Genomic DNA, 26,475 nt, shown 5'->3' with positions numbered 1-26,475 from the left:
ATCATTGATTTAGCGCCACCTGCCACAGGAAAAGGGGAAAATACAGCAGAAAAACCATTAAAGAACAACTCTAAACCGCTGTTGTTCTCACTCTGTGTCGGCTACATTACATGCAGGCCGTTGCCATGGCAACTGATGACAACGCCACTTTATGCATCAGGTTTCAACACCAAAAACACTCAAACATTTTCCACACACAGGACAGAACATTCAGTCTGTTACAGTTTTATCCTCTTAGGTTTGATGCTTATTTTTTTAAGCGATCCGTGTGGTGGGTTAGCTACCGCTGCTATTAGCTAAGCTAACACAACGGCGATTGATTAGCTAATTTAAACACTTGAGACATCAGTTGGTGTGTGGGTCATTTTATTTCTATAACATCACATCTAGATGTTAAAGTTGTCAACTACGTCACTCAGCCTTGCTGTTATTTTTTTTTTAAAGCAGCAGTTGTGTTGTAGTTCTGAGAAATTTGGACCCATTTGTCCATCCACACATCAACAAACTTCTAACTTTGAGCCGTTTTTTAATGGTTTTTACTTCGACTTACTTTGTTAAAACCCAGGACAAAATTTTAATAAAGTTTAAAGGTGTAGAAAAAAATACTTTTGTAAAATGTCTCCATGAACAAATGTGTGCAGTGGTTCCAAAATAAATGCAAAAATCAAATGCAAATCAAAGCAAAGTCCTTTTACTGTATAGTTGAGATTGATCTGAAATTAAAGTATTGATATTACCAACTTGGTAACAATATTTTGGATTTACCACATATGGCAGAAAGCAGAGGAACTTAACTTTTTTCATATTCTATTTGAGTCCATTTGTCAGTCCTGACAAAGTGACAGTTTTAACAAATATGTAAAAAATAAACTTTTGTAAGAGTTACTTACTGCAGCTTTAATGAAACAAGGACTGAAAATGACAACTGGAGCTTTTCTGGTCACTCTGGCTCCATCTTTCTATAGAATATTTGTCTCTTATGAAGCAGAGAACTTACAGTAACTGTGCTAATGAGGGGAAAGATGCTATCTTCACACAGCTAAGCTCAGACTTCATGCGCCTTCAGCTATTTTCAGGGTGAGTGAAGCTTGTTTTCATCCAACTCCATTATTTCGCTCTCGCTCGAGCACGGATTCACTTTTAAATCGCCAACACGCACTGGGCTTGTTTACTCCCATGTTTTGTCTACGAGTCGCCGTCCTTGGTACCAGATGGCGAAGGTATTAGTGTTGCTCCACGGAGCCGCGGCTGCTCAGGCGACGTGTGTTGTTTATACCAGAGATGGGCTTCTCTCTGAATTCATCTGAACGCCCGGCAGCTGAACAGCTTTGTGCACCTTGTTGCTCATTGGCTGTTCTGAGTTTGACCCCCAGGTTGAAATGGGATTTGTTAAAAATGGTGTTGGAGATGACAGCGCTTTTTATGACTCAGCCTTGACTCTGTTGACCAAAAAGCAATGAAATCAGACTGCTGTTCGCTGGGCAGTGGGTGGTGGAGACTGTTTAATGCTAAAAAAGACAGCATGAAGCCACAACAGAGCTTTTTAGCTGGAAGAATGTAAAGCTGCAGAGAAATACTGTAAGAAGTGTAAATTAAGCCGTGTAGGTGGCAAACTCCAGCTGTACTTAGCTAAATGCATTCATATATAAGGTCATACTTTACCTGATTTTGTTGAGGAAAAAAAAATTATATTATTAAAAAAATATTATTTTAACTACAGAAGATTTTTCTCTTGCGTCAAGAAAAAAATCACATATTTGTCATATTAGCCGCCTGCTGTGGATTCAAAATAAGCAATAAAGTGCTCTCAAAAAGAATAAATAATACTGTTCTTTCAGTTTTTTAACCCTTTTTACTCTGTGTGCAGTCACACACTGATCCCACCTGAGTTTTTATGACATTTCTTTTGGTGTGTGGTTTCGGGAACTGACGGTCTGACGGGACAACCTCACTTCGCTGCTGTCCGACTGTGACATCTGCAGCGCTCCTCCTGAGCATCACCATGAGACGACAGGTGGATTAAATGAAAAATAGAAACAGAACTAATGTGGATTTTCTTATTTTCTTCAGTTATTAAGAATGATTTTAGTTCTAAAAATCATGATTTTATCTTGACACATTTTTAATAAAACCCTAACTACCTTTTATTAACAAAATGTTTATGTATTATTTCATTTCACTTTTCAGATTATTTTTTATATTTTTTTTGATTTGTTAATTTGTGTAAATAATTACCAGTTTAGATGTACGCATAACAATGAAACATGAAAACAAAGCGAAATGCAATCTAAAACAAACGGCTGGAGCTGCAGCCTTGCTTCGCTGGCATTACTCTGACACAAATTAAAAACAATACTTCATCCAGTTTTGCAAGGACTGCAGAAGAGAGACTCGTTTTAGAAGACTGTTATGTCTAGATGAAAGTAAAAAAAAAAACATGGCACAAAAGAAGAATCTGCAGCTTTTACGAAATGGGCTGCATGTGTAATCTGTTAAAAGAGTTGTTTATGGTCACAAACACTGATTACCCTCCACTGCAGAGGATGAATTTTTAAAGTCGGCGCTGGAGCCGGAGGGCAAACACTAACACAAGCGCTTTGACTGTTGTTTACAGAGGCCACAGTAATTACAGCAACCTGACTTACAGAAGACGCTCCTTCTATCTATCTATCCATCTGAAGGAGTCACATGGAGGCTGCCTGCTGGAGCTAAATGTGGCTGCATAAAATGCTAAACGCTCTTCTTTTCTATAAAGCCTTTGAAAGTGTATGAAAAATTCATTAGTGCATTTTATCCTAAAAAAAGGGAGCATCAACTTTATCAACAAAACCATCTTCCTCTAGGATTTGATATGAATAAATTCTTTTTGTGTGTTTTCAGGCCCATCGGCTGTGGCTGTAAAATCCTTATTATTCTCCTTTTAACTGTGAAATAAATAAAACATGGGATATAGATGCCACGTAGCCATTTAGAAGCATTTTTCTAATCTTAATCTTTGGGTGAATACGTCTAAAAGCTGCTTCATTGCTACTTTGCACACGACGAAAGCTGAAATTGGCCTTCAGGTTTTCAGGAAAAGCTCATATTCATCAGGTAAGCTGTAATTTTACCTTTCAATGAATTCTTACCATTTTGCAAAAATTGTAGCTTTGTAGCTGAAAGCAGGAGTGCAGTGCATTTTGGGAAAAATACCAGGTGAGAGGGGAACGTTTCATTTGGGGCCACATCAAGATTGTGAATGTAAAACTACCCAAATAAGCAGTGGCAGTTGTCAAAATCAGGTCAGAGGTCAACCAAGGACTCAGAAATGTTCCCTGAAAATGTAGCTAAATGGATGTTAGAGAAAGTTTTTATGACTCTGAGTCTGTTTCACTCTGTGATCTCTGGTGCACACTCGTGGGTTAATTTGCCCTTCTCAGTGTCTGACAGGGGAGGAGGGTCAATTTGCCCAGTGTATTGTCTTGAAGGCATGCAGGCAGGTTGAACCGTGGGACAGATTGGTTTTCCCCAAACTAGCAGAAGTTTGTGAAGCTATGTTGTGTGTTTTATTCAAAGAATAAAGCACACAAAGAAATAAGCATTAAGGAAAAGTATTGTTCTAAAGTTAATTATTTAAGTTAAGGTTTGAAGATTATTTTGTTTGTTTGCTTATGTGCTAAAGTTCTTAAGCATTAAAATTTAGTAAACGTTAATATTGATTACAGTGTACTGTAATTTACATTATGCCAGCTTAATATTCTAATTTCATATAAAGGTGGTTCACCCAGGGCCCCAAACAGGTCAGGACCGCCTCTGCCAATAAGAAACGGTTAAAATTTCAATAAGTATCTGTCTCTGCACTCGATTAGTACTTCTTAAAGCTACATAATACTGAACATTTCTTCATGCTGATAAAAACTGCTTTGACTTGATTGATAAAATCTCATTTAATCACACAGCTGTTATCTTGAAGTTTCTAATTATGCTGTTGGGACGAGGGGAAAAGTGTGAGATTTTTATTTCAGGGTCAAGTCAGAAAAGCAATGGGTGTATTTTGTATCCATTATTTTACTTCTTCAAACCATAAAAACAACTTCTGAGATGATACCCATCCTCCAGCGTGGCTCGCAGAGGCTCTTAATTCAGCTCAAACCTGCGAAAACAGACAAATAGCGATGATCCGTGGTGCTGCGGGATTCATGGTGATTAGTGAGCTTTTGAGTTGCTCTCTAGAGGAGACATACGGGCCGACAAAAATCCTTTCAATCGACTGCGCAATCTAGTAATATTGATTAAATCACTTAGCCGGAGATGTTATTACTGCGTGACGAGTTAATCCATCTTACACTCATTCAAATATCTGCTGGTGTTTTGAAGCCGCACAAATGGGCCTGTGGCTGCGCTCCAAGCCGCTCATGCAGTTTTTATGGCAATCTGTGAAGCCGTGTTGGGCTCCGTCGCCTCTCCGCAAACCTGTTTCAACACGAGGAGTCTGAGGTGGTTTCAGACCAAGCAGTAGGAAGATAATCTCAAGGATTTCTGCAATTTTTGCACGAAAATAATGAAAGAATCGAAAACATTGCAATCGTTTTATTTTATTTCGAGTGGAAATTGTGCAGAAAAGCTTAAAAAACAATGATTTACAGCCAATTTAATGTATATTTTACATGAATCAATTCTCTAAACTCATGAGAATCAAAAAGCTGAATCCCCTCATTAGCATGTAATTCAGATTTTAAGGCAGGAACAAATCATTCATCTTGTTCTGGTTTATTGGATGCAGGGCTGAATTAGGACATCGCTAAGTTATTTTAAATCTCTGGAATCAACCAGAGTCGATCAGTTTTAGCACAAAGTTGAGGTTTAATTATTCATAATGGCTACATTGGCCTTGAATTTTAATGTAATTGGATATCAGTGAGTGTGTGTCTGTGTTGACTCAACGAAAGTGAATTATAAGCCTCAAGTGTCAAGACAATGTCACCTCTAAGCTAATTAAGGGTGAAGTGATTGGTTTATGGGATTATCCCTGGTAAGTGAGGATTTTGGAGGATTTCTGAAACCTTCTTTTCAAAGAAACTGAGTTTAAATACAAACTTTACATTAAGTAGAGTGGAGATTGCGTTTCTGGAATGGTTCTCCTTTTGTTTCCCTTCTCAGAGAGGCTGAAGACATCTCTCAAGTCCTGGTCAGTTTGGATGCATCATTGTTAGCAAATCAGATTTTTTCCTGTGCAGTTTCGATTAAACCAGGTCTTTCTTTGTGGTTTTCATGGGCAGTTTCTCAACTTTTTGCAGATGATGTGATTCTGTTAGTGTCTTCAAGCTGCAACTTCAGGAGAACATTGGAGAAGGTTCCTGGTTTTCAAACAGAAACCGGTGGAAAGTGAGTCTGTGCCTCAAATGGTTCAGCAATTGGTCGGATGCAGTTTTACTTCAGAGAGGCAAACTTTCCGTTATTCCTGTCTCAATTTGATACAGTAACGACTTCTGCACTTCCTGTTTCTGTGCCCTCTGTCTTTTTTCCAGCTTTAAACGCAACATGAGCGCTAAGATGCTAACGCCAAACCTGAGACATGTTGCTGTGCAGATCTGCATGCTGGTGCAGATAATGTTAGCTAAATGATGACTAGTTCATGCCAACAGATCAAGTTAAACTTCTTAGCAAGTATAAACGATAACACCTTATTTGAAGTGGGGACAAACACCAGTCATAAACACGAAGGAGTCTTCACCAATATTTATGAGTGTTGTCATAAAGTGTCATTCGGTAAATAATGACAATTTTAATGCAAAGTTGATTTTTCTAATTTCCTTTCTATTCAAATTTTAACAGAACTTTGCATTAAAAGTGTAATTATTGACCAAATAATGCAAAGTTTACACTTTTAATGGACTTTTCATGCAACTTTGCAGTAAAAGTGTCATTATGACACCAAATAAGATACTAATATTGTCTATTCAGAGGGAGAACTGGTTACATTTACTTGAGTAACTTTTTTGGGGGAAATGTACAGCATTCTTTACTATTCTTTTACTTGAGTAATATTATAAATTAATGCTACCCTAATAGTTGTACTGCTTGTTTTTTGTATTTAAAGAAAGATTTCAGAGACTGGAAACAGATTCTTAGAGTTCTGCAGTATGTGAGCTAATGCTTATGCTCAAATGAGCGTTTACTGTTTATTTTGTATTAATAAACATGGATATTTTATTTGAAAGGTTACAAAAATGTTTATATATTCACATTAAATTAAAAGCCTATTTGCTGTGCCATCCCTTTTCAATTCCTCTGCAGGGAAGTCTGGAAAATTTTAATTTCATCTGCTTCTACTCCTTTTCTACATTAGGCTAAAGTTAGGCACAAGAAGTTAAATAAATCTATTAAATCTCTTTCCATTCAGCTTCTGAAAACCTAGTAAGCCTCTGGTATTTCTTAGACTTTTAAGCTGTCTTAATTATAGCCGTTTTGATTATTTTCTTATTATTGAATTAGTGTGTGGATGGTTTAAAGTCACTGAGGTAATGAAGAGCAAAAATCAAATCAAATCTGGTAAAATAACATTAGAGAAAAGATGAACAGTCTAATAAAAGCAACTACTGAAATTAACTGGTGAGAAACGAGTAAACAAATGAAAATATCAAGTAGGTGATAAAACTAATAAAAAGTCAATAAACTCAGAAGTGACAGAAAGTCGGTGTGTTTTTTAAATCATATTTTGCAGCCGCCTCTTAAACCCCCTTTAAAATGCTGATAACTTCATATTTTAACCATTTAAACCCCAAACACACCTGAATATGCATCAATACACACAACAAAAACCATCTTGGTTCTACTGAAGAAACTAATATCTGTGGTTTTCCTTATTTACGATCTTCCAGCCAATCACCACCAAGGAAAGTGAACGGTGCCACCGGATTGGCTGGTTTGCAAACGCGACCAGCCAATCCCATTGTGGCTAGCTACCTTAGCCTCAGAAGCTGCTTTTTATTTCGAATGTTTCAGAAATGCTCCACATTTAAATAATTTGGAGCTACGTTCCAGAATGAATTAAATATATCAATATGCAAATATTAAATGGTTGACGTTTGCTAACTAATTTATTTATTTGAAGTATTAATTCAAAATAAATTCATTATTTTGTTCTTCAGATTGAGAAGTTTTAGAAACATTAAGCCTTAACTTCACAAACACAAACAAATTTAACTGACGATGTTCTTACAGTATCGCTTCGTCGCTCAGAAAGCTCCTACGTAAGTTTGGATCTTCATCAGAACGTCTCGTTTCCGGACCAGCAGCAGAGCAGCGCTTATCGTCAGCGCCGGTACCAACACGGACTTCCTGCTGAGCCTCTTGAGCAGCGCAGACAGCGCGGTCGGCTTTCGGTGGAGAGTTTGACCCTGGATCAGAGATTCCTGCTCCTCCGCCGTCAGGACAACATGGCTGACTTCAGCCAGAACCTCCAGCGCGGCCCGCTGCCCCGCCTGCACGGCGCCGCTCATGTAGCCGCACCATTGGGTGGCGGTCTCTGTGCCGGCCCAGTGGATCCTGTGAACCCAGAAACCTCTTTAAATCGTCACAAAGCATTTTGTCTTTGCTTTTACACTCAAATCAGCACATTTAGAATCACAATTACAGGGAGATCTCAATAAACTATAGTTACTTTAGTAAATATGATTATATTTTCAAGCTTGTGGCTTTTGTTAGAATATTCCATAATCCAGTTTCTCAAAGTTTTTCATTCTGAGAAACACTTCACCCACTAAACAATAACATCTCAATATATCCAACCTGAAATGAAAGTATTAGTTTCTTAACTAATTAGAAGTGTTAATGTTTTATAAATGTGACAAAACCGCAAACAAGTCGAGGGTCTTTTGAGTTATTTACAAATTCCAGATATCAAATAAAAAATAAAACTAAAAGTTGTTCTTCACTACATGTGTTTGTAGCATCATTTTAGGGTTATTTGCAATTTAGAAGCACAATAAAAGAAAAATACGTTCAATTTGCTGTGGTACCATTAAATATGATTTTTTTACCCATTTCTATCAGCTGGATTTATTTGCAGATTCGTCATTTTCAATAAAATAAGAACAATAACTCTTGATGTGACCAGGTTTTAAGCCACTTACTCATTATTTTTAACCACAATCATTTGGTGAGCGAACTTCACATCTTGACCTCAAGTCATGGCAAATAACTGCAGATCAGTACAAAACAGAATAAGATTTCATAAAACCAGTGGAGAAGAAGGTAAGAACAAATTAAAGCAGCTTTTTTTTTTTAAAGGCTGAGACTAATTACCATCTGTCTTTTACAGGTCAATTCCAGAAAATCAGACACACATTTACACCTCAGGCCAGATCTGAATCTCAAATTAACCTACTTTGCAGAAGCACAGCTCAGACAGAAACATTCAACAATGTGACACAGAACTGGAACAACTGAGAACATTTCTAGCCTGATACGGTCGCCAACTTCGCCCTTTATTTGTTTTGTGTTCAACATGCTCAGCTCATTAGGATGAGCTTGTTCAGTGCAGGAAAGCAGAATATGCTGCTGCTCCTTCTACGTGTCGACCGAGGGCTGCAGACATGAACACACTGCTGGCAACATACAGGAAGCAAATTCACAACATCCATTATTCAGAAAGAAAAAATGACAAATGTTGAAAGAAGAAGAAGAAGAAATTCATTAAGCAGATTGTTCTGGTCAGATTAGACAAACCAAAATAGAAAGTTTTGACTTTGTGCCAGAAAATATGTCAAGGAAAACTAATAGTGTACAAAACCCTGAAGGTGACACTCCTATGGTGAAGCACGGTGGTGGCTGCAACTTGGTCAGCTTTGATGGAAAGATGGATTGAGGTAAATATGGAGGGATTGTGTAAAATAAACTACTACAGGCTGCAAACAGCTTCACAATTATGCACTACTTTGAGTTAGTGGCATAAATTCCCAATAATATCCGTTGAGAAAAGTAAAATGTGAAACAGGGTCTTATAGATTTGCAAGATGTCAGAGCATAACCATGAAACAGACATGAAAGTATTGTGGTATTGATCTGATGACGTGAATATAGAGTCAGTGTTGTTGATACGGCCCTTATCGACAATATGACGTTTTATTATTTAGGTTTGACATTTTTTGTCAAAGAGAATAGGGACAGACTTTATAGCCTTCTACAAAATTATTCAATAAGAGTGAAATGATAAATACAACAGAAAAGCAAAATACCTTTTTAGGCATTCTAAAAAAAAAATACTACTGAAGAGCAAAACAAAACCTTTTTCAGGGCAGATTTGAGAAATTCCAGTAGAAAAATGAAGTAATTTAAGAGGAAAAAGCATAAATTTTTCCTCTTACACTAGTATCAATCCAATACTGATACCGACATGGTATTGATGATATTGATATTTCTAATTGATCCACCCACCTCTACCATGCAATCACATGCAGTATGAAACATACAGCAGCATGTAACACACACACACACACGCACACACACACACACACACACACACACACACACACACACACACACACTGTGCATGAGTCTGGAAAATATTTCCGTGTATACGCCCAGCTGGAGATGCTACAAGCAAAACCCACCAAATCAGTTATTATCCACTTCATATGTCCTCTGCTGCTCTGTTGCTGCAGAGAAATCTGTCTCTTTTCGTTTTAATTAATGTGCCACCGATGGGACAACATGCTTCACCTTTACATCCCGTCTCCTTCCTTCTGCCCTCTGGGCAAAAAGGTTCTTCCTCTGAACTCTTTTCAAGTCACAAAAAAAGGTGAAACAGCAAGTAATATTATTTTTGCAAGAGTACATGCTCTGTTGTCTTTGAGTAAAATCTGTGAACCATCTTTTCCTGGTTTAAATTGTTGTCGTGCCAAATAGCTGAAATAATACATACTTGCAACCAATTAGTTGGTGACAGAACCCGCTGCGTTCAGCTGGACCATTGGCAACTTGAAATGTTGATTTACTCCTCCAGAAGTTAGATAAATTACTGTTAAAAAGCCGGTTCAAGCTAGCAACAGCAGATACTGGGAGTAAAAACCTGACATCGTCTTATTTTAACATATGTTTAGTGCACAAAGGTTGGAAGTAGTAAGTTGAGAATATCTAATTTTCCATTTAAACTGCTGACAAGGTAAGTCCAGCAAAAGAAACAAAAAAAAAAGTTTGTTTTTTTCATTCCATCTAAATTCAGACTGAAGACACTCATGCTGTCTAAACAACAGTCTTCCAGCTGGCAACACTTTGATGTAATGAGTAGCTTCTCCTTTCATAAATAGTGATGAGGAGAGACATCCTGTGGTCATGGAAAAGATGCTGAAATTATTGGCATAAAGCTGAGAAAACATCTAAGGAAAATGGTCAAACTAGTATAATTGGGTTAAGAACTGACCATCACACTGACAGATAATCTATGAAGAAGAAATGTGGTTGAAAAACGTTTCTGAGTGACCAATTATCAGTTGAATGTTTTGTGAAACCACATTTTTGAATTTCCCACTCAGCCCCTCCAGACTAGCGGCAGCAGCAAACACCTGGTGGACCTGCATGTCTCCTGAGCTCATCATAGGAACTACTTCTCAGCCCAAAGCTAATAAAAATGATTGTAAACAGCATAACAGAGACGCGCTGTGATTATGTACTGAGCCTCGGAAAGAGCAGAAGCTTCTTAAAGTGACAGAGACCAATTTCAAGATGTCAAATCGCAAACTCAAATTTCTTTTAAGTTATGTTTGGTATATACTGAATTTTATAGCAACTGAAGGAAAAGGTTCCTTGATTATGAAAAATACATTTTACCACCCATGTATCCTTGACTATTTACAATAGTCCACTAATTTGTGTCTATTATTACATAAAATCCCAATGAATATATTGAAGTGTGTGGTTTTAAAAACACAAAATCTACATTTCAAAGGCAATGAACACTTTTGAATGATGAATGTCTTTTTTAATAAAAATCTCTATTCATTCCTTTCCCTTTCACTTGTGTTCAGGTTAGTTAGTAGTACTCATGCTGAAGTCTTTGTCCTTCCTCAAATCCTCTTTGATTACCATCTTTATGCATCATTATGATTCACAATGAAGTTTTGTTTCTATAACTAACGGCACAAGTAAAATCAAGTCTGTCGTTATTAAAGTACTGCAGGACCTTCGAGGTCGTTCATGTCAGTGTGTGTTGTTAATAAAGCAAAATGGTGAGAAGTTGCCCTTTTCTGTGCATGACTTGGAGTTAATAAAGTGAAAATGAATAAAGCTGTAGACTGTCTCGAACTCCACAGAACTTTCTGCTCCGATGGTATATAATCAAAAGTGTTTCCATGTTTTTGTAGCAGAAATCAATTCTTATTATGATGGTTTTGCCTCGACTGATTTCCCTTTGAGGTTGGCTCCAGTCAGTCAGAGCCTGTTAAAGTGCTTAACAGAAAGCGCCCGAGTCGAAATGTAGCGGTGATGACTTAATAACCGCAGTGCAAATATTTTCTTCCACCTGCGAAAACACAGCAAACGATGAAAAGGAAAATCTATCCCCCTGATGGTGAGTGGTTCACATGCCCTGGGGCAGGAACATGCTGCCTCCATCAGCACGCTGGCAGCCGCGCCTCTGTTGGTTTTCTCACAGATGACTGTTTTCATCATATGCAGATCATTTGCATGCATTCTGTAGCGTATTTTACCTCCTTTCCCAAAACTAGCTGTCGGAGCCAATCCGGCTCTCTTCACACTTGATTGGTCTAAGTCAGAGCACAAGTTAGCTTCCCATGTGAGCAACTGTTGCAGCTAACTCTACAGCAGCTGTGCAATGTGTGTTTGTGTATAATCTGAATTTTTTTTGCTGCGAATTCTCAAGAGGACGCCTTCTATTCTTGCTTATGCATCATCTCTGTAGCCAGAATAAAAAAAGAGGACACTCATTTGATTTATTATTTAAAGGAAAGAGGTAAGGTAAGGGACAAATTAATTCTCATGAGTGCAGACCGACACCAGACCACAAAACTAACCTGTAGTCCGAAAGCCACCCCCACAACGTCTGGCTATGATTAATTTATATTTTCTGAACAGGGAGTTTGCGGTCTCTGCTGCAAACAGCTTTGCCATCTCGTCTGCGGCGGTGCAGCTGGATGTAAGAGAAACGCTACAGGAGTACAAAACAGGATCAAGATGAATAAAAACGGAGAGTAGCCATGTAAACATATGGTCAGTAAGTTGCAGTGAGGATGTTTTTCTAAGCATTTTTATTTCCTAATAGGCTCAACAAGGGACTTCATCAACAGAACACCTTGAACTTTGGGGGAAATGTTAAGAAGCTTTGTTTGCAAGTGTGCTGCTTGTTAAAGTCTTCCACAGGTTACCTGACGACCCCCAGGGACAGAATTATATACATCGTCCATCACACAGCTGTGAAAAGTAAATCCATTCATTCTGTATTTAGTCTGAATATATATAATTAGTTGTAACAACAGACTTTGAGAAATATTTATTTTAGATGAAAAAACAATACAGTAATAATACTGTAGGGGGCTTAATTATTATAAATAAAAAAAAATATTGTCACACGAACATCGCCATGTTGTTCATGCTGCAATGAATTGTAGGTAAATGATGCCTAATGGTCCAACTGGACTAATGGCGTCCAGCCAAAGCAGCATGAGTAAAGTCATTAAGCCTTTTCAAAATTAACCGGAGCGCATTGAAATCAATGGGAACGTAGGAATCACAAGATTCCTACGTTCCCGTTGGAATGTAGGAATCTTTGGTCCTCCTCATAAAGATGAGGAGGACCAAACGCAGGAAGTGGACAGAGTTGGCCAAAGGAGGTGGTGTTTGCTGCTGCTGCTGCCTTCAGCTTCATAAACAAAACAATGAATGACACATACTTCTGGTCGGTAAGTACTTCTGTAGCTCTATGTCTGGTCCGGTCTTCATTGGGGCAGCAGTAGTGGTACCTGTATTACTGGTGTACAGATCCATTAGCATTCAAAGAGCTTCCAGCGCTCTGGTGGCAGTGGGATTTAGCTGCTAAGGTAAAGATCACCCGTTGGAACCTTTGTCATATTTGCTCGTACAAATGACTCAACGTCTTCTGCAGAGAAATGTTGAAATAAAAAAAATGTAGGTCCTTCGGAAGTTGTGTTGTGCTCTGGTCCAGCTGTGTAAGTACTTCTATAGCCCTGTGTCTGGTCCAGTCTTCGTTGGGGCGGCGCAGAGCTCCATTTAAAGAGCTACCGGTGTGGTTTGTCAGATGTTTCTCCCAGGATTTTTCGCTCCAGCGGCAGCAGGGTTTAGGCGCTTTGTGGATAGAAACTGTTGGCACTTCATTTGTTTTTAGCTCATTAAGTAAACGACCACCTGTTAGAGGCTTCGTCAGTTTTGCTCATAGAAATGACTCAAACTCTTCTGGAGAGAAATGTTGAGAGCACAGTTCTTTGTTCTTTGGAAGTTGTTCGGCTTCGATGTTCTGTCAGACTGTGCTCTTCTTTTTTTGTGTTAGAAGCATCCAGATTCACCTCACTGTTTTTTTGTTTTGTTTTTTTTTATTACAGCCAACAGTGACACAGTGTGGCATTGTCTAAAATTACACCAGTCAAACACAATATGATACACAAAGTCAGGTGAAGTTAGCCTTCCTGTGTTTACTCTGTAGATTCCAGTACAGAATGGATCAAAACTTGTCACCAATCCAGCTTGTTTAAAAATGGCGACCTCCATGGGTGAAAAATATAGGAAAAGATGTACATTTATGAAGTAATTATGAATTTTAATGCATCACAAGCAGCAATTTTTTGAGTAATAGAAAAATTACAGCATATTTAGGCCAACATTGGAGCTCTTTAAATAAAACTGCAGTTTTTGACTCTTGCTTTCTGCTGTAAAGTTAAGGAAATTGTCTGACCAAAAGGATGTAATTAGGTTTGTTCATTAGAGCCCAGAATGCAGATAAACTGGACACTACTTAATTAACAGTGCCAGGTTCATTAGTGTCCTTCTTAAGTACAATTCCTTCAGTGCTAAAGAGAAAATGTTTGACTTTTGGACTAAATAATGATGTGCTAATCATTTGGTTTATATTATCTTATATTATCATATCTGTGTTATGGTCACAGTGTTGTGGAAAAATATATTACAGAAAGCCGTGAATTTGACTAGGCCACTTCCAAACAGGTGTGCTTACTCTTTAGTGGCATAATCCAAGTTCGCTTAGAGTTGAGGTCAAAAACTGGCAGTGGAATTGTCTTCTTTTTCAGATAATTCTGTAAATTCATGATTAAATTTGAACATTTCCACTCACTTGGTAAAATATTGCCTTAGTAAATTCCTCTGCATTGAACTTTCTTTCAAGCCGTTTCACCATTTTTGCTTCTCCACATGCCTGAAAACAAATCATTACCGTTACTCCGTTTAATTGCTTTTACATTTGTTTTGGAGCAAACGTGTTGGCATGAAGAGAATGTGCTGAAAGTGTTTCATGAAAATTGTACAACTGAATAATTTTCATTCCAGAAGCTGCAAAAGATTTGTGCAACATTTAGCAGCTGTTGGCTGTTCAATGTATAAGTTTTGTTTAGCTCTTGGCTCAGTGCGTTTCATTTTGCTTGCAGTTCACTTGGGAGACCTCGACTCTTACATTTTTGATGCACTGTAAAGGCCTGCCCATATTTTGGAGCCCAGCGGAGCTCTTGTTCTTGGTATTCGAAGCATAGAGCTGTAACCTTGTAAAGGAAGGATATCGTGAAGACATTTATTTCTAAGCTTGGGTACAATATCTTAGTCTGCAGATAGTGTTTTGATATTAAAGCAGAGATAACTGGAAATGATCTGTAAGAGGCTTTGGGAAGTTTAAAAAGATGACATATCATGATATGGACAAATGCATGTAAAAATAATGGGTGTAATGTCTACATATGCGTTATAAATGTCATATCCAAGCTAATAATTCATTTCCAAATACAGGCTGCACTTGATTTTATCAAAGAAAAACACACAGAAGAAAAGATTTTGAATGCAATTTATCCTGAGAGATCCAAACCAGCCGGGTTTGTATAAAAGTATTCACTTCAATTATTAAATCATCAATTAACTGTGATTCCCCACATTGTTTTGGAAGCAGAACTAAATGTTCAGTTCCCTAACCAGAGCCACCCTCAAATAACTAAAACCACCCTCAAAAAACATTAATACTTCCTATTTTAACACCAAATATACCTTAATATTTAGGATAGTGTTGCTACACTTGAAGAAGGTAAAGGTATTTTTATTTAAGTGGCACATTTTCAGCAACAAGGCAGTTCAAAGTGCTTTACACGAACTAGAACGAAATACAAACCAAACAAAAAAGCTATCATACATGGGGTTCTCCATGTATGATTCCTGTTCAGGGTTGGTATTAGTAAGCATAAAACTAAATGTTTGTTCCAGCTGCTCTGTGTGTGACGGTATTTTCTAAGAAGCAGCGAAGTGAATCTAAACCTTGGCGAATGTAGATTTATCTTTTTAAAAAAACAGAAACATCATTACCGCAGGTCTAAACTCAGGGTTACTGCGAATCAAGGATTAGGAGAATCACTATGGGATCCCACAGGTGCTTTCATTCTCTGTAAACATCTCCGAGCCAAGCCGTCCGACAAACCGTCCGAGTCTATTAGCCTTATTACAGAAAGCGTAATGTAGCCCCTAATGAGATACAAAGGATCTCAAATCAAACCGCACATCTACAGGCTAATGTCGTCATTTCTCCAGCAATTAAATGAGGAATCTTCCTGGTGCTGGACGCGGTCAAGGTCGTAGCACGTCTCTGGGGATTCATTTGTCACGCAGGGACAGAATGCCAATGAGGGGTCGCCATCCCCTCGCTGCTGTTTCAGTCACGTTACGCAATGAGCCTCCCCTGCTCCCCGCAGACTGGATGTCATTATAGAAATGCATTATCCGAACCCCCTTACCTTCCAGTCGCTCTCGTTTACTCAGTCCTGTGCATCCTTGAACAGGCCATTAGAAATGGATTATGGGACATTTTCTTCAAGGAATAAACCTTCTGATGACCTCTTTTTTTTTTATCTGGACAAGCGCGCTATAATTCAAGGCACTCTTCATGTCACGTGTGTTTGAGTTGAGGAGGCATTAAAATGGTTTCTGTGGTATAAGAATAGAATAAACAACCAGGAAATACACTGACTATCTCTCAACCTGTCAGCAGCCAACGAGCGAATCTCATTAAATAATAAACTCCAAAAAATTTCTTGGAAGATTTAGGATTTCTTCTTCTTCTTCTTCTCCATGGTTTGTCCGAGTGAGAGTGCAGAAGAAGTGGAGACATTTGGAGGAGTTGGAGAAGCAGAGGTGTGATTGTGTTTGTCATCAGTGGGGTGATTACCTGCCACAGGGCTTCCTCAGGCTCGGATGGTAAAACGTTAGCAGACCGGGTGCCATGACATTGACGGGGCAGCCGCCGCTGAACTCCTCCTTAGCCCAGTCCTTCAAAACAAAACGGGGCTAAAGATATAACTCAGATTTTAATGGTGCAGCAGAAAAAAAACAAGGAAAAATGACAGTGACTCCTGAAAAACTAGCATATACTACTTAAAATTCGGATTTAATGGAGGATGTCCTCCCACCCCCCAAGACATCCTCGTTTGGCAGGATTATGAGAGTTTTTTTTATTTTTATAAAGACTTTAGAGAGTTTAGACAAATCTACTAGTGTTCTCCTGGCAACACAGATAATTAACGGAAGACACAAGACATAAATAATAAGTTAAAGTTGCCCAATTGTTCAAACACACTTTAGTTTTGCTCGTAGGAAAATCTAATTGCTTACAAAAGCCTGAATTTGGAAATGATATTTCTCTATTAACCAAGATAAGACTGAAATCTGAGCCATTATAGTTTGTATAAACAAGTTAAACTGTTAAACAGGAACTTCATCGCTGCAAAAACACAAATTCTTCAAAGTAATTTGATCCAGTTTCTAGAGCAAATGTCTTATTAAACTTGACATGAAACAAACTAACTCAAAAGCACATTTTCAGCAAGATATATCAGCTTGTTTTATATAGCTTCCTTAATTTAATGCCATTTTCTTTCTTTTATGTTGAAGATGCATGTAAATATGTATATTTATTCATGTTTTCTACCTGATATAAGTGGCTTCTATTTGAAGTATCAGGAGGAATGATTGTATTTATGCTGATTAAACTTCTGATTTTGATTTTTGATTTTGGCTACATATAAGTGGTACTTTTTCTCGCTTTCAGACTGTATGGGAGCAAAGCATGAAATGAAAACAGAAAAAAATGTGAGAGAAGGCTGGAAAGGCAGACAAAATTACAGAGCTGAGGGATGAGAAATCTAAGACAGAAGAAATGAGCGCTGGGGAGAAAGATGGGCCTGAATCTGACAACGGTTTGAAACGCTGTGATAAAGAGTCAGAGGGAGCCGGGGAAACAGGCGGCGCTGCTGCAGGATGATGTGGCAGGTCTTTAATTGATGTCTATATTAAACTGAGAGCAGGAGAACGCAGTATTTCACATCCTAGGTCTCCTTTTCTGTGAAAAGAACATGCATTTTGCTTGAATTAGTAGAAATGACAAAAATTTGCTGCGAAATTGATCTTCATCTTTTTATATTTTTGGACGATTTTATCACCTTTTTCACCATTTGATGTTCAAAGCATTTAGATATTGTTTTATAGCCTCAACCTGCTTTAAAGTTCTCCTTGATCACCTGAGACATTCACAGAACAGCTGGATTTAGAGATTTAACACACACAAGTGGATCTTGTTTACCAATTAGAAAATCATTTGGGTAGGATTTGTTGAGGAGTCTCAATCACTTTTCAGACTTTTAAAAGAATTGTAGTTTACAATTATTCACAACTTTTTGTTGGTTTCATCACGTAAAATAAAGACAAACATTTAAAAAGAGGAAAACTTGAACATTTCCAGGCACTCAAATACTTTGCCGAACCCTGTTGAGTAAAAAATCACATGTAATGAGGAGTTCTTCTGCAACACAGCGTGGCTTTGCAAACTGAGGCAATTTCTACAATTGTGAGCCGCAGCTTAACTGCTCTGAGTGATTATAAGACAAATTAAACTGTCAGCGTTGAAGGCACTGAATTAGATGCTTTTAAAGTGTTTTTGCTGCATAGCTTAAAAGCTATCGCTTCATGGCGTCGTTAAGTTACACGAATTGACATTTTTATTGGCCACGTAGAGCCGGTATGTGCAACATGCGTTCAGTCGGCGAGAGGAAGAGAGAGATGAGGAATGTATAAAACCGCGGTGACGTTTTTAAGGTTTTCAAAAGCATGTGTGTGGAGTAGAAGAGCAGAACCCGGGTGGAGAACCGCTGCACCTGCTGAATATTTGATGGGTCCAAGTTGACTCGCCAACATAAACCTGCAGTTTTCCCGCTTAATGGGAAAGCTGAGGAACGTAACGGCTCAGAGCCCGGCGAGACACGGCGAAGAAATTAAAATGATCTTTTGAACTCGAAGGCGTTCTTGTCTGTACGTTTATCGTCGGGGACGTTCGGATAACAGTAATTAAAAGAAGGTGGGGAAGAAATCTGATAACAATTTAGCGGCCATAAAGAAAATCGAGGGAAATCTTTCCGCCGCTTAAGCAGCCTTCATTCATTATTCTGGCTTTACTCAAAGTAATTGTTCTTAAAAGTGATGTCGCCCCTGAGTCTCTTTGTCAGCGAAGTAAAATCATGATATCTCCCTTAATGTTGCTGCCTTGGGTTTGCTCAAGGCGCTTTTCCACCGGCTTTTGATGGCACGGCGGAGGGAAAGCAGGAACCATACATCGGGCATGATTAATGTACTGCTTCACATTTAATCAATGTGCGCTATGCATCATGTAATGCAGCTAAATAGCTGTTCTGTTTGTGTGTGACACAACATGATTAGGGCAAAACTGATATTCCCAGCAGGTATTTTCCTCTCCAGTAGAGTAGCTGTGTTGCTGGTTTCATATTCTTTCCTTTCTGCCCTCCGTGGATTTAAAGGGAACCATTTTAAATCAGATTAATGCACCTTCTGAATCCCCTTTTTGGAGATTCCCGATTAAATTTTTGGAATAGAAAAGTACATGTTTCCTCTTCTTTGTAAAAGAAAAACAAAAAAAGAAAATAAAAAGGATACAAGCAAAGGAAGAAAGTAGAGAGTAGGATTTAAAGTGAGGGAGGTGGGAAAAAAGAGACACGACCACCGAAAAGGGACATAGAAAAAAACTTGATTTACCAGAATACAGTCAAAAGTAAGTGGAATCATGCATATTCACTCAAAGGTAAAATATATAACATTTAGGGCAAAGTTTTAACATAACAGAAATAATGCTGTACAGTTATTAAAACATGTTTAACTGGGGAATGTAAAGGAAGAAAAATGTGGATAAAAACAGATAAGAAGTGAAAAATTGCAAAAATAAAAGAAGGTTGTGCAGATAACAGCAGATAAAACATGTCCGTCCTAAACCTGAATGTTATTGGTCAGTTTATTTTATTTGGCGGCTTGGCGCTCTTTCTGTAAGCTAAATGTGACGATGCAGTGAAGCCAGCTAAAAATGAATAAGCAGACTTGTAAGGGGGGTTGACTGAACCCTGCCTGAACCTTTTGCAAGGTTGTTTTTTCTCCGTTTGGTAACTGAAGAGCTGACGGGACACCCCATAGCCTTTCCACTGACTGACCGTGACGCCTGCCGCGCACTTCTCCAGCGTCAAGCTAAGCTGAGAGAGTTAGCAGTTAAATCCAGTCAAAACGTTTGTCAAAAAAAGTGGAAATTAAGAAAACATCGTCGCTTCATCTCCTCCTCCTCTGGAAGTCTCAGATAAACCACCAGAACCTGGGAACCCCTGTCCTCTTCCTCCCATGGATCACATGGAAAGGCTTTGCTTTTCTGCCTTTATTATTTCATGTAATTTACATAAGTGTGCATGTGTGTGTGTGTCTCATTGTACGGGGCGCATGAGGCGTCGTGTGGATCAGATCTGCTGTTTCTGTGCCATCCGCATCACGTTCCTGCATCATATTTGAGTGGGTTCGGTTTGTGCGGCTCATGCATGTTGGAGATGCGGCAATGATAGTTATGTGTGTAGCCTCAGATAGTATCCTGCAGGCGGCCCTGCACCCAGGCTGGAGGAGTCGGTCAATAAGAGGAGCTTTCAAGTTCTGCAGCAGAAGTAGAAGTGAAGTAGGAGACATGATGTTAAAGTAGCCTGAGCTCCTCTGTATTAGAAGGTAGAAGTAAAAGGGCAGGAAACAAGCGAGAAAGTTTGAAATATGTTTGTTTCGTCAAAACAGGACCAGGATCTCAATGAGAAAACCTGTATAAATAAAGGTCAAATAAAATATATATATATTTTAAATCTTGTTCGACCTTGAAAGATACATTTCTTGGAAACTTGGAAAATATTGCAATCAAATTTCACGTGTCGTTTGCCAGACGGGAAAATTAAGATGTGCGAAACCATAAAACGCGCGATCTGAAATCCTTCACTCTTCAGCGAGAAAGTTTTATCCACGGAGATGGAAAACATCTGACAGCTGCCAATTTTCACAGAAGAAGATGTTCCAGAAAATATTCCACTGTCAGACCTCTTCTCTGAATTTAAGGGCCTCAGATAGAGAGTTAAATATTAACGTTCATGTCAAAAAACCCCAAAAGACAGAAGAAGGGTGGCATTTATGGCAGAAGAAAGTTTTTTCAATCTTAAAAGACTACAGTGGCATCACGTTTGTATCTCAAACAGGTTTATCGTAGTTTGACATTATATTTGATGCATAAATGTAAAGAGCATCTCCTGCCTTCAGGATGGCTAAAGTTAGTGACCTCCTGCTTTTTGATGCATTTAAACCCAGAGTTCCTCTGAGTTTACAGCAGCTATTGAAATTCAGAGCACATCTGCATTCCTTTTTTTAATAATAGTGTATAAAATCAATAAAGTGGTTTATAACCCTGTTGGACGGGAGTGGGATTTTGCATGTAAATTACAGCTGGTAGTTGAGGCTGGTTTTACGTGCCGCCACCTCACTTAGGAGCGTCTCAGAGAAATGAAATGTGGAGGAATCTTGTCTCCAGGATTTAAGAAGGGATTGTGCTCCAAGCCATTCGTGGCCACAGTTTTTAAGCAGTGCAGTACATCAACGCAAAGGAGAATAAAAGGCATTCCTGAAGTGGCTGCTTTGCAAATTCACGCATCAGGAGCTGCGTTTTCTTTCAAATCTTACATATGATCTTTGGAAAAAAATACAAATAAGTGAATGGGCAAATATTCTGGGAACAATTCAGATTTACAGAAAAAGCCATTTCAGTATAAAAATCCATGCAAGTTTATGGACATCTACGCAAAATGTACTTTTTTGAGAATTGTATTATGTTGTATTGTTATTCCCTCAAACACTTTGTTACATTGACTCCATCTAGCATGTTTGAGAAATCCTTGAATCTCCCGTGGCAACCAACAGTACCCCCACCCATTTCCCCAAGGCTCCTCCTTGTAGCTTCATCTCCCCACTCCGCTCCTCCAGACTAGCGGCAGCAGCAATCGGCAAACACCTGGTGGAACTACTGAGCTTATCAAACTGCAACGCTCCAAGAAAACAGTTGTAAACTGCATCAATGGACGGCATGGAGAAGCATTGTTGAGAGGACGAGATGAAAGAGGAGTGTCGGAAAAGCTTCTTAAAGTGACAGAGGCCAATTTAAGGAGTCAGATATACAGTATAAATATATATATACAGTGGGGCAAAAAAGTATTTAGTCAGCCACCAATTGTGCAAGTTCTCCCACTTAAAAAGATGAGAGAGGCCTGTAATTTTCATCATAGATGTACCTCAACTATGAGAAACAAAAGGAGAAAAAAAAATCCAGAAAATCACATTTTCTGATTTTTAAAGAATTTATTGGCAATATATGGTGGGAAATAAGTATTTGGTCAGCTACAAACAAGCAAGATTTCAGGCTCTCACAGCCGTGTAACTTCTTCTGTAAGAGGCTCCTCTGTCTTCCACTTGTTACCTGTATTAATGGCACCTATTTGAACTCGTTATCAGTATAAAACACACCTGTCCACAACCTCAAACAGTCACACTCTAAACTCCACTATGGCCAAAACTAGAGAGCTGTCAAAGGACACCCGAAACAAAATGATAAACCTGCACCTAGCTGGGAAGACTGAATCTGCAATAGGTAAACAGCTTGGTGTAAAGAACGGTGAGCAAAAATCCAGAACCACACGGGGGAACCTAGTGAATGACCTGCAGAGAGCTGGGACCAAAGTAACAAAGGCTACCATCAGTAACACACTACGCCGCCAGGGACTCAAACCTGCAGTGCCAGACGTGTTCCCCTGCTTAAGCCAGTACATGTCAAGGCCCGTCTCAAGTTTGCTAGAGAGCATTTGGATGATCCAGCAGATGACTGGGAGAATATCATATGGTCAGATGAAACCAAAGTAGAACTTTTTGGTCAAAACTCTACTCGTCGTGTTTGGAGGAGAATGAATGCTGAGTTGCATCCAAAGAACACCATGCCTACTGTGAAGCATGGGGGTGGAAACATCATGCTTTAGGGCTGTTTTTCTGCCAAGAGACCAGGACAACTAATCCGTGTAAAGGAAAGAATGAATGGGGCATGTATCGTCACATTTGAGTGAAAACCTCTTCCATCAACAAGGGCATTGACGTGAAACGTGGCTGGGTCTTTCAGCAGAACGATGATCCCAAACACCACCCGGGTACGAAGTAGTGGCTTGTAAGAAGCATTTCAAGTCCTGGAGTGGCCTAGCCAGTCTCCAGATGTCAACCCCATAGAAAATCTGTGGAGGGAGTTGAAAGTCCGTGTTGTCCAGCGACAGCCCAGAACTCACAGCTCTAGAGAAGATCTGCATGGAGGAATGGGCCAACATACCCACAACAGTGTGTGAAACCTTGTGAAGACTTACAGAAAACGTTGATCTCTGTCATTGCCACAAGGTATATAACAAAGTATTGAGATGAACTTTTGTTATTGACCAAATACTTATTTTCCACCATATTTTGCAAATAAATTCTTTAAAAATCAGAAAATGTGATTTTCTGGATTTTTTTTTCTCCTTTTGTTTCTCATAGTTGAGGTACATCTATGATGAAAATTACAGGCCTCTATCATCTTTTTAAGTGGGAGAACTTGCACAATTGGTGGCTGACTAAATACTTTTTTGCCCCACTGTATATTTTATCTTGATGAATACATTTTTATAAAAACTGAAGATAACCTAGTTACTGGTGTTATTAAAAAACAAAACAACACAGAGGTGCGTGAAGGTGGCATCAAAATGCATATTTTTAATTTTCTTTTAACAAATCTAGCTGATCAGACATTTATTTTATTATCATGCTGCATTTTTCTCAGCACATCGATAGTCAGGACAATTAAACACAGGTATATATATATATGCCAATTATAGAGGATTATAATGCAAAAAAGCAAACGTAGCAGAAGCAAAGAAAGATGTACCTTAAATACTGCTGTGCAGAGTCATCATGGACACTTGAGGAACTGAATTGTACTAAATAAGACATCAAATGTATCTTTTTTATGTATCAGTGTTTGATTTCAGAGCAAAAGCGTTGGGTTTATACCAAACAACAAACACGTTGAGCAGTGAAGTACTTACTTTCTCCTCATAGTGAATGCACGATGCAGCCTCAGGACCGAGATACTTCACCAGACTAGAAAGCACAGCTGCTCTTCTTTCTCCAGCCTGCAAACAGAGAAAATCCGGGCTCAGCGTTGTACCAGCAGCGCTTAGCATTTAAAAGCAGAGCGGCATGCTGCTGAAATAATAATGCACGTCCGTGTTTTTCCCAGCTCAAAGAGGGTTTTTATTTTGTGAGCAGCCACAACATTGAGCATGAAACCAGGAGGAATGTAAGAGTGTGGAGGAATAAAGGAGAGGATGGAGGGAAATGCAGTGCAGCGGGGACGAGGATTCAAAGCTGAAATGTAAGGCTTCCTGCTGCTGCTGCCTTAGATGGACAACTGTTCACTAATTGGCATTTTTGAGCACACTGAATTCATTTGATTTGTTTACAATTGATTTTTTTTGTTTCTAAATGATGTTTTCAATATGAATTTGCTCTTTACAATGTATGTTTGCAGCTTGAAGCACTTCGTTTCAGCTGCCGCTAGTCTGAAGGAGCGGCAGCTGAAACAGTTTTAAAGCCCTTATAAATAAAACAGGTTTAGATTTTACTATTTTACTAAGTCATCTATATTTGAATGTACTCTGTTGGTCTGTGATGCAGGAATAAAAACTTGTAGCCAGGATTTTTGGATCTGGAGTGAATTTTTTTGCCTCATATCTCAGTCAAAGTGGATGGAAAGCATTTGTTAAAAACTGTTATTCTTTCCCAGCTAACTTCAACTTTAACTGGGCTATTGATTTAATCTTTATCCAGCATTTTAATTAAACAGATGTTGTGCAGTGTTAATTTTAAAGCCAAGGAGTCTGAATAAAAACAAAATATAATTGTGTATAATTGTATTAGTAAAACACTTAAAATCCCATTTAATTAATTAAAGTTTGCAGTAGTAATGAGACAATATGTGATAATTGTGGTGCTTTTATTAGTAGAGGTCCAGCTGCAGCTGCATGAAATCTGTAAACTTGCCCGAATATTTCATGTATCATCTTAGCGTTCCATCAGAAATTAGGTTGCAAACAAATTTCAGGCGAGACATGAGAGAGAAAATGTGAAAAAATGGTAATAACAGAGCTGGAAATAACTCAGACAAATTTCAGACGGGTAAAAAAAAAGAGAGAAAGAAAACGAGAAAGTGGAGAGGAAAAGCATTTGAACCATTCAGCAAAACAATGTAAGCAAAACACAGCAAAGGAGAAAAATGAAACTCAAAGGAAATAGATATAAACAACACAGTGAGATGCAGAAAAACTGCAGAAAGGATGAGCAAATTGGAAGAGCTGGGATGGAAAAACAGACAAGCTGACAAAAGGAATAGAGATAAGACAACGTACACACAGTTCCTGACTCGTCTTATCTGTCTACTGCGTCTCTTTGTCTCCGCCGTCTCCCTGCTTATGACCTATTAATTTATCCCAAAGAAAAGGAGAAAATTAGGATGCCCTCTACGCTTTCTGAGAAAAACAAAAACAAAGCTGCAAGAGTTTAGAGCAGAAGTAAACGCAGGTGGGGGAGCATCAGATGTTCATCCACCGTTTTAAATTAGAAATGTTTATTGAAATCCTTGTTGAAACATGAGAAAAGGAAAGAGGGTTACATAACGCCGCCGTGCAAAGTGGTAAAGACACACTGATTTAAAATGAACCTGATTGGCTCTTGTTTTGTTAAACGCAGGTCACCTCACGCCTCGTTAAGCGAGCAAAGCTTACAGACGATGAAAGAAGGACTAAAGCGTGGGCTTACATGCTCAAAACATAAATAGAACATTTTCACCGCATAAAAAGCAAAACTAAAACATAGCTTACTCGTAAAAATATATGTCACATGGACCAAACAAAGGGAACAAAAACTCAAATCAAACAAATAAAATAGTCAAAGTTTTTTGGTTCCTTTGGTTTTGGATTTTGAAGACCTAAAACATAAAATGGGCGTCTTATTTTGAAATTCTTTTGGGCTCAGTATAACAAATTTATCCTCAGATATAAGAGCAGAAGTTGGGTTCACTTTATTTTTAAAAAATGATGATGGTGATAATTTTATCCAGATTTAAAAATAAGTCAACTCGTATAGGACAAGTTTCTTATTCTCCTTCTGCTTTAGGGGGCCACACAAACTCAGTCGAAGGACCACAAATGGCCCCCAACCCACATTTTTAACACCCCAGCTTTAGAACACCATAAAAACCAAATCAGTTTTTTGCACAATGTCAAATTACAATGTGAAAATATGCTAAATATGTCATGCTCATCATATTCTGATTGATTCTTTCCCACGTTGACATTCAGAGCAATAATTGAAAAGTTTAAACAGCTGCTGGAAGAGGACTCCGGGTTTTCCTGGCAGAGGTTAAATAATCACCAGAGAAAGCAAAACGAGGCATCTAGACAGTCACTATGTCTCCATGGCAACCACTTAACTCCAGCTCTTCAGGGCACAACTCTACCAATTTACAGCTGAGGCCAGATACCTGGTGTATACATCTAAAACGAAAATACATGAATTATTTTTCCCCTTATCGTTTGAAATTAAATCTGAACAAACATCAGTTAGGATTAACTGGATTATATTTAGCTGCTAAATACCAGAATAGCAATGGACAGGATTTATTTTTTTAACTTACAATTAAACAATTTAAGAACAAATGACCCTCTGGCCACCACGTCCTGTCAGTTTTAAAATAATTATAGTGGTTTTAACCTTATGCAATTTAAAGAAAAATAATGGCCATTTTCTCTGGCCGTCACTGCTCCAGGAAATGATGGCCGGAAAATTGTGTTT

At 38.5% G+C, this 26,475-nt stretch overlaps 1 protein-coding gene across 1 annotated transcript in view; it reads right to left on the bottom strand.

Annotated features, from left to right (window-relative positions):
* Nucleotides 1-3,907: 3,907 nt before the first annotated feature.
* LOC103474005 (putative flavin-containing monoamine oxidase A) overlaps nucleotides 3,908-26,475 on the bottom strand; it is a 66,739-nt gene continuing 44,171 nt past the window's right edge. The window contains exons 10-13 of the mRNA XM_081613514.1: nucleotides 23,670-23,756; nucleotides 16,382-16,482; nucleotides 7,202-7,527; nucleotides 3,908-4,132 (exon numbers count right to left, since the gene is read on the bottom strand). Of these exons, the coding sequence (XP_081469640.1) occupies nucleotides 7,218-7,527; nucleotides 16,382-16,482; nucleotides 23,670-23,756 (498 nt within the window). The 3' untranslated portion in view covers nucleotides 3,908-4,132; nucleotides 7,202-7,217. The remainder of the gene's footprint in view (nucleotides 4,133-7,201; nucleotides 7,528-16,381; nucleotides 16,483-23,669; nucleotides 23,757-26,475) is intronic.

The sequence above is a fragment of the Poecilia reticulata genome, chromosome 12 (genome assembly GCF_904066995.2).
Source record: "Poecilia reticulata chromosome 12, P_reticulata-male-v2, whole genome shotgun sequence".
NCBI classification, from domain to species: domain Eukaryota; kingdom Metazoa; phylum Chordata; class Actinopteri; order Cyprinodontiformes; family Poeciliidae; genus Poecilia; species Poecilia reticulata.
This window is presented reverse-complemented; position numbering and strand designations above follow the sequence as displayed.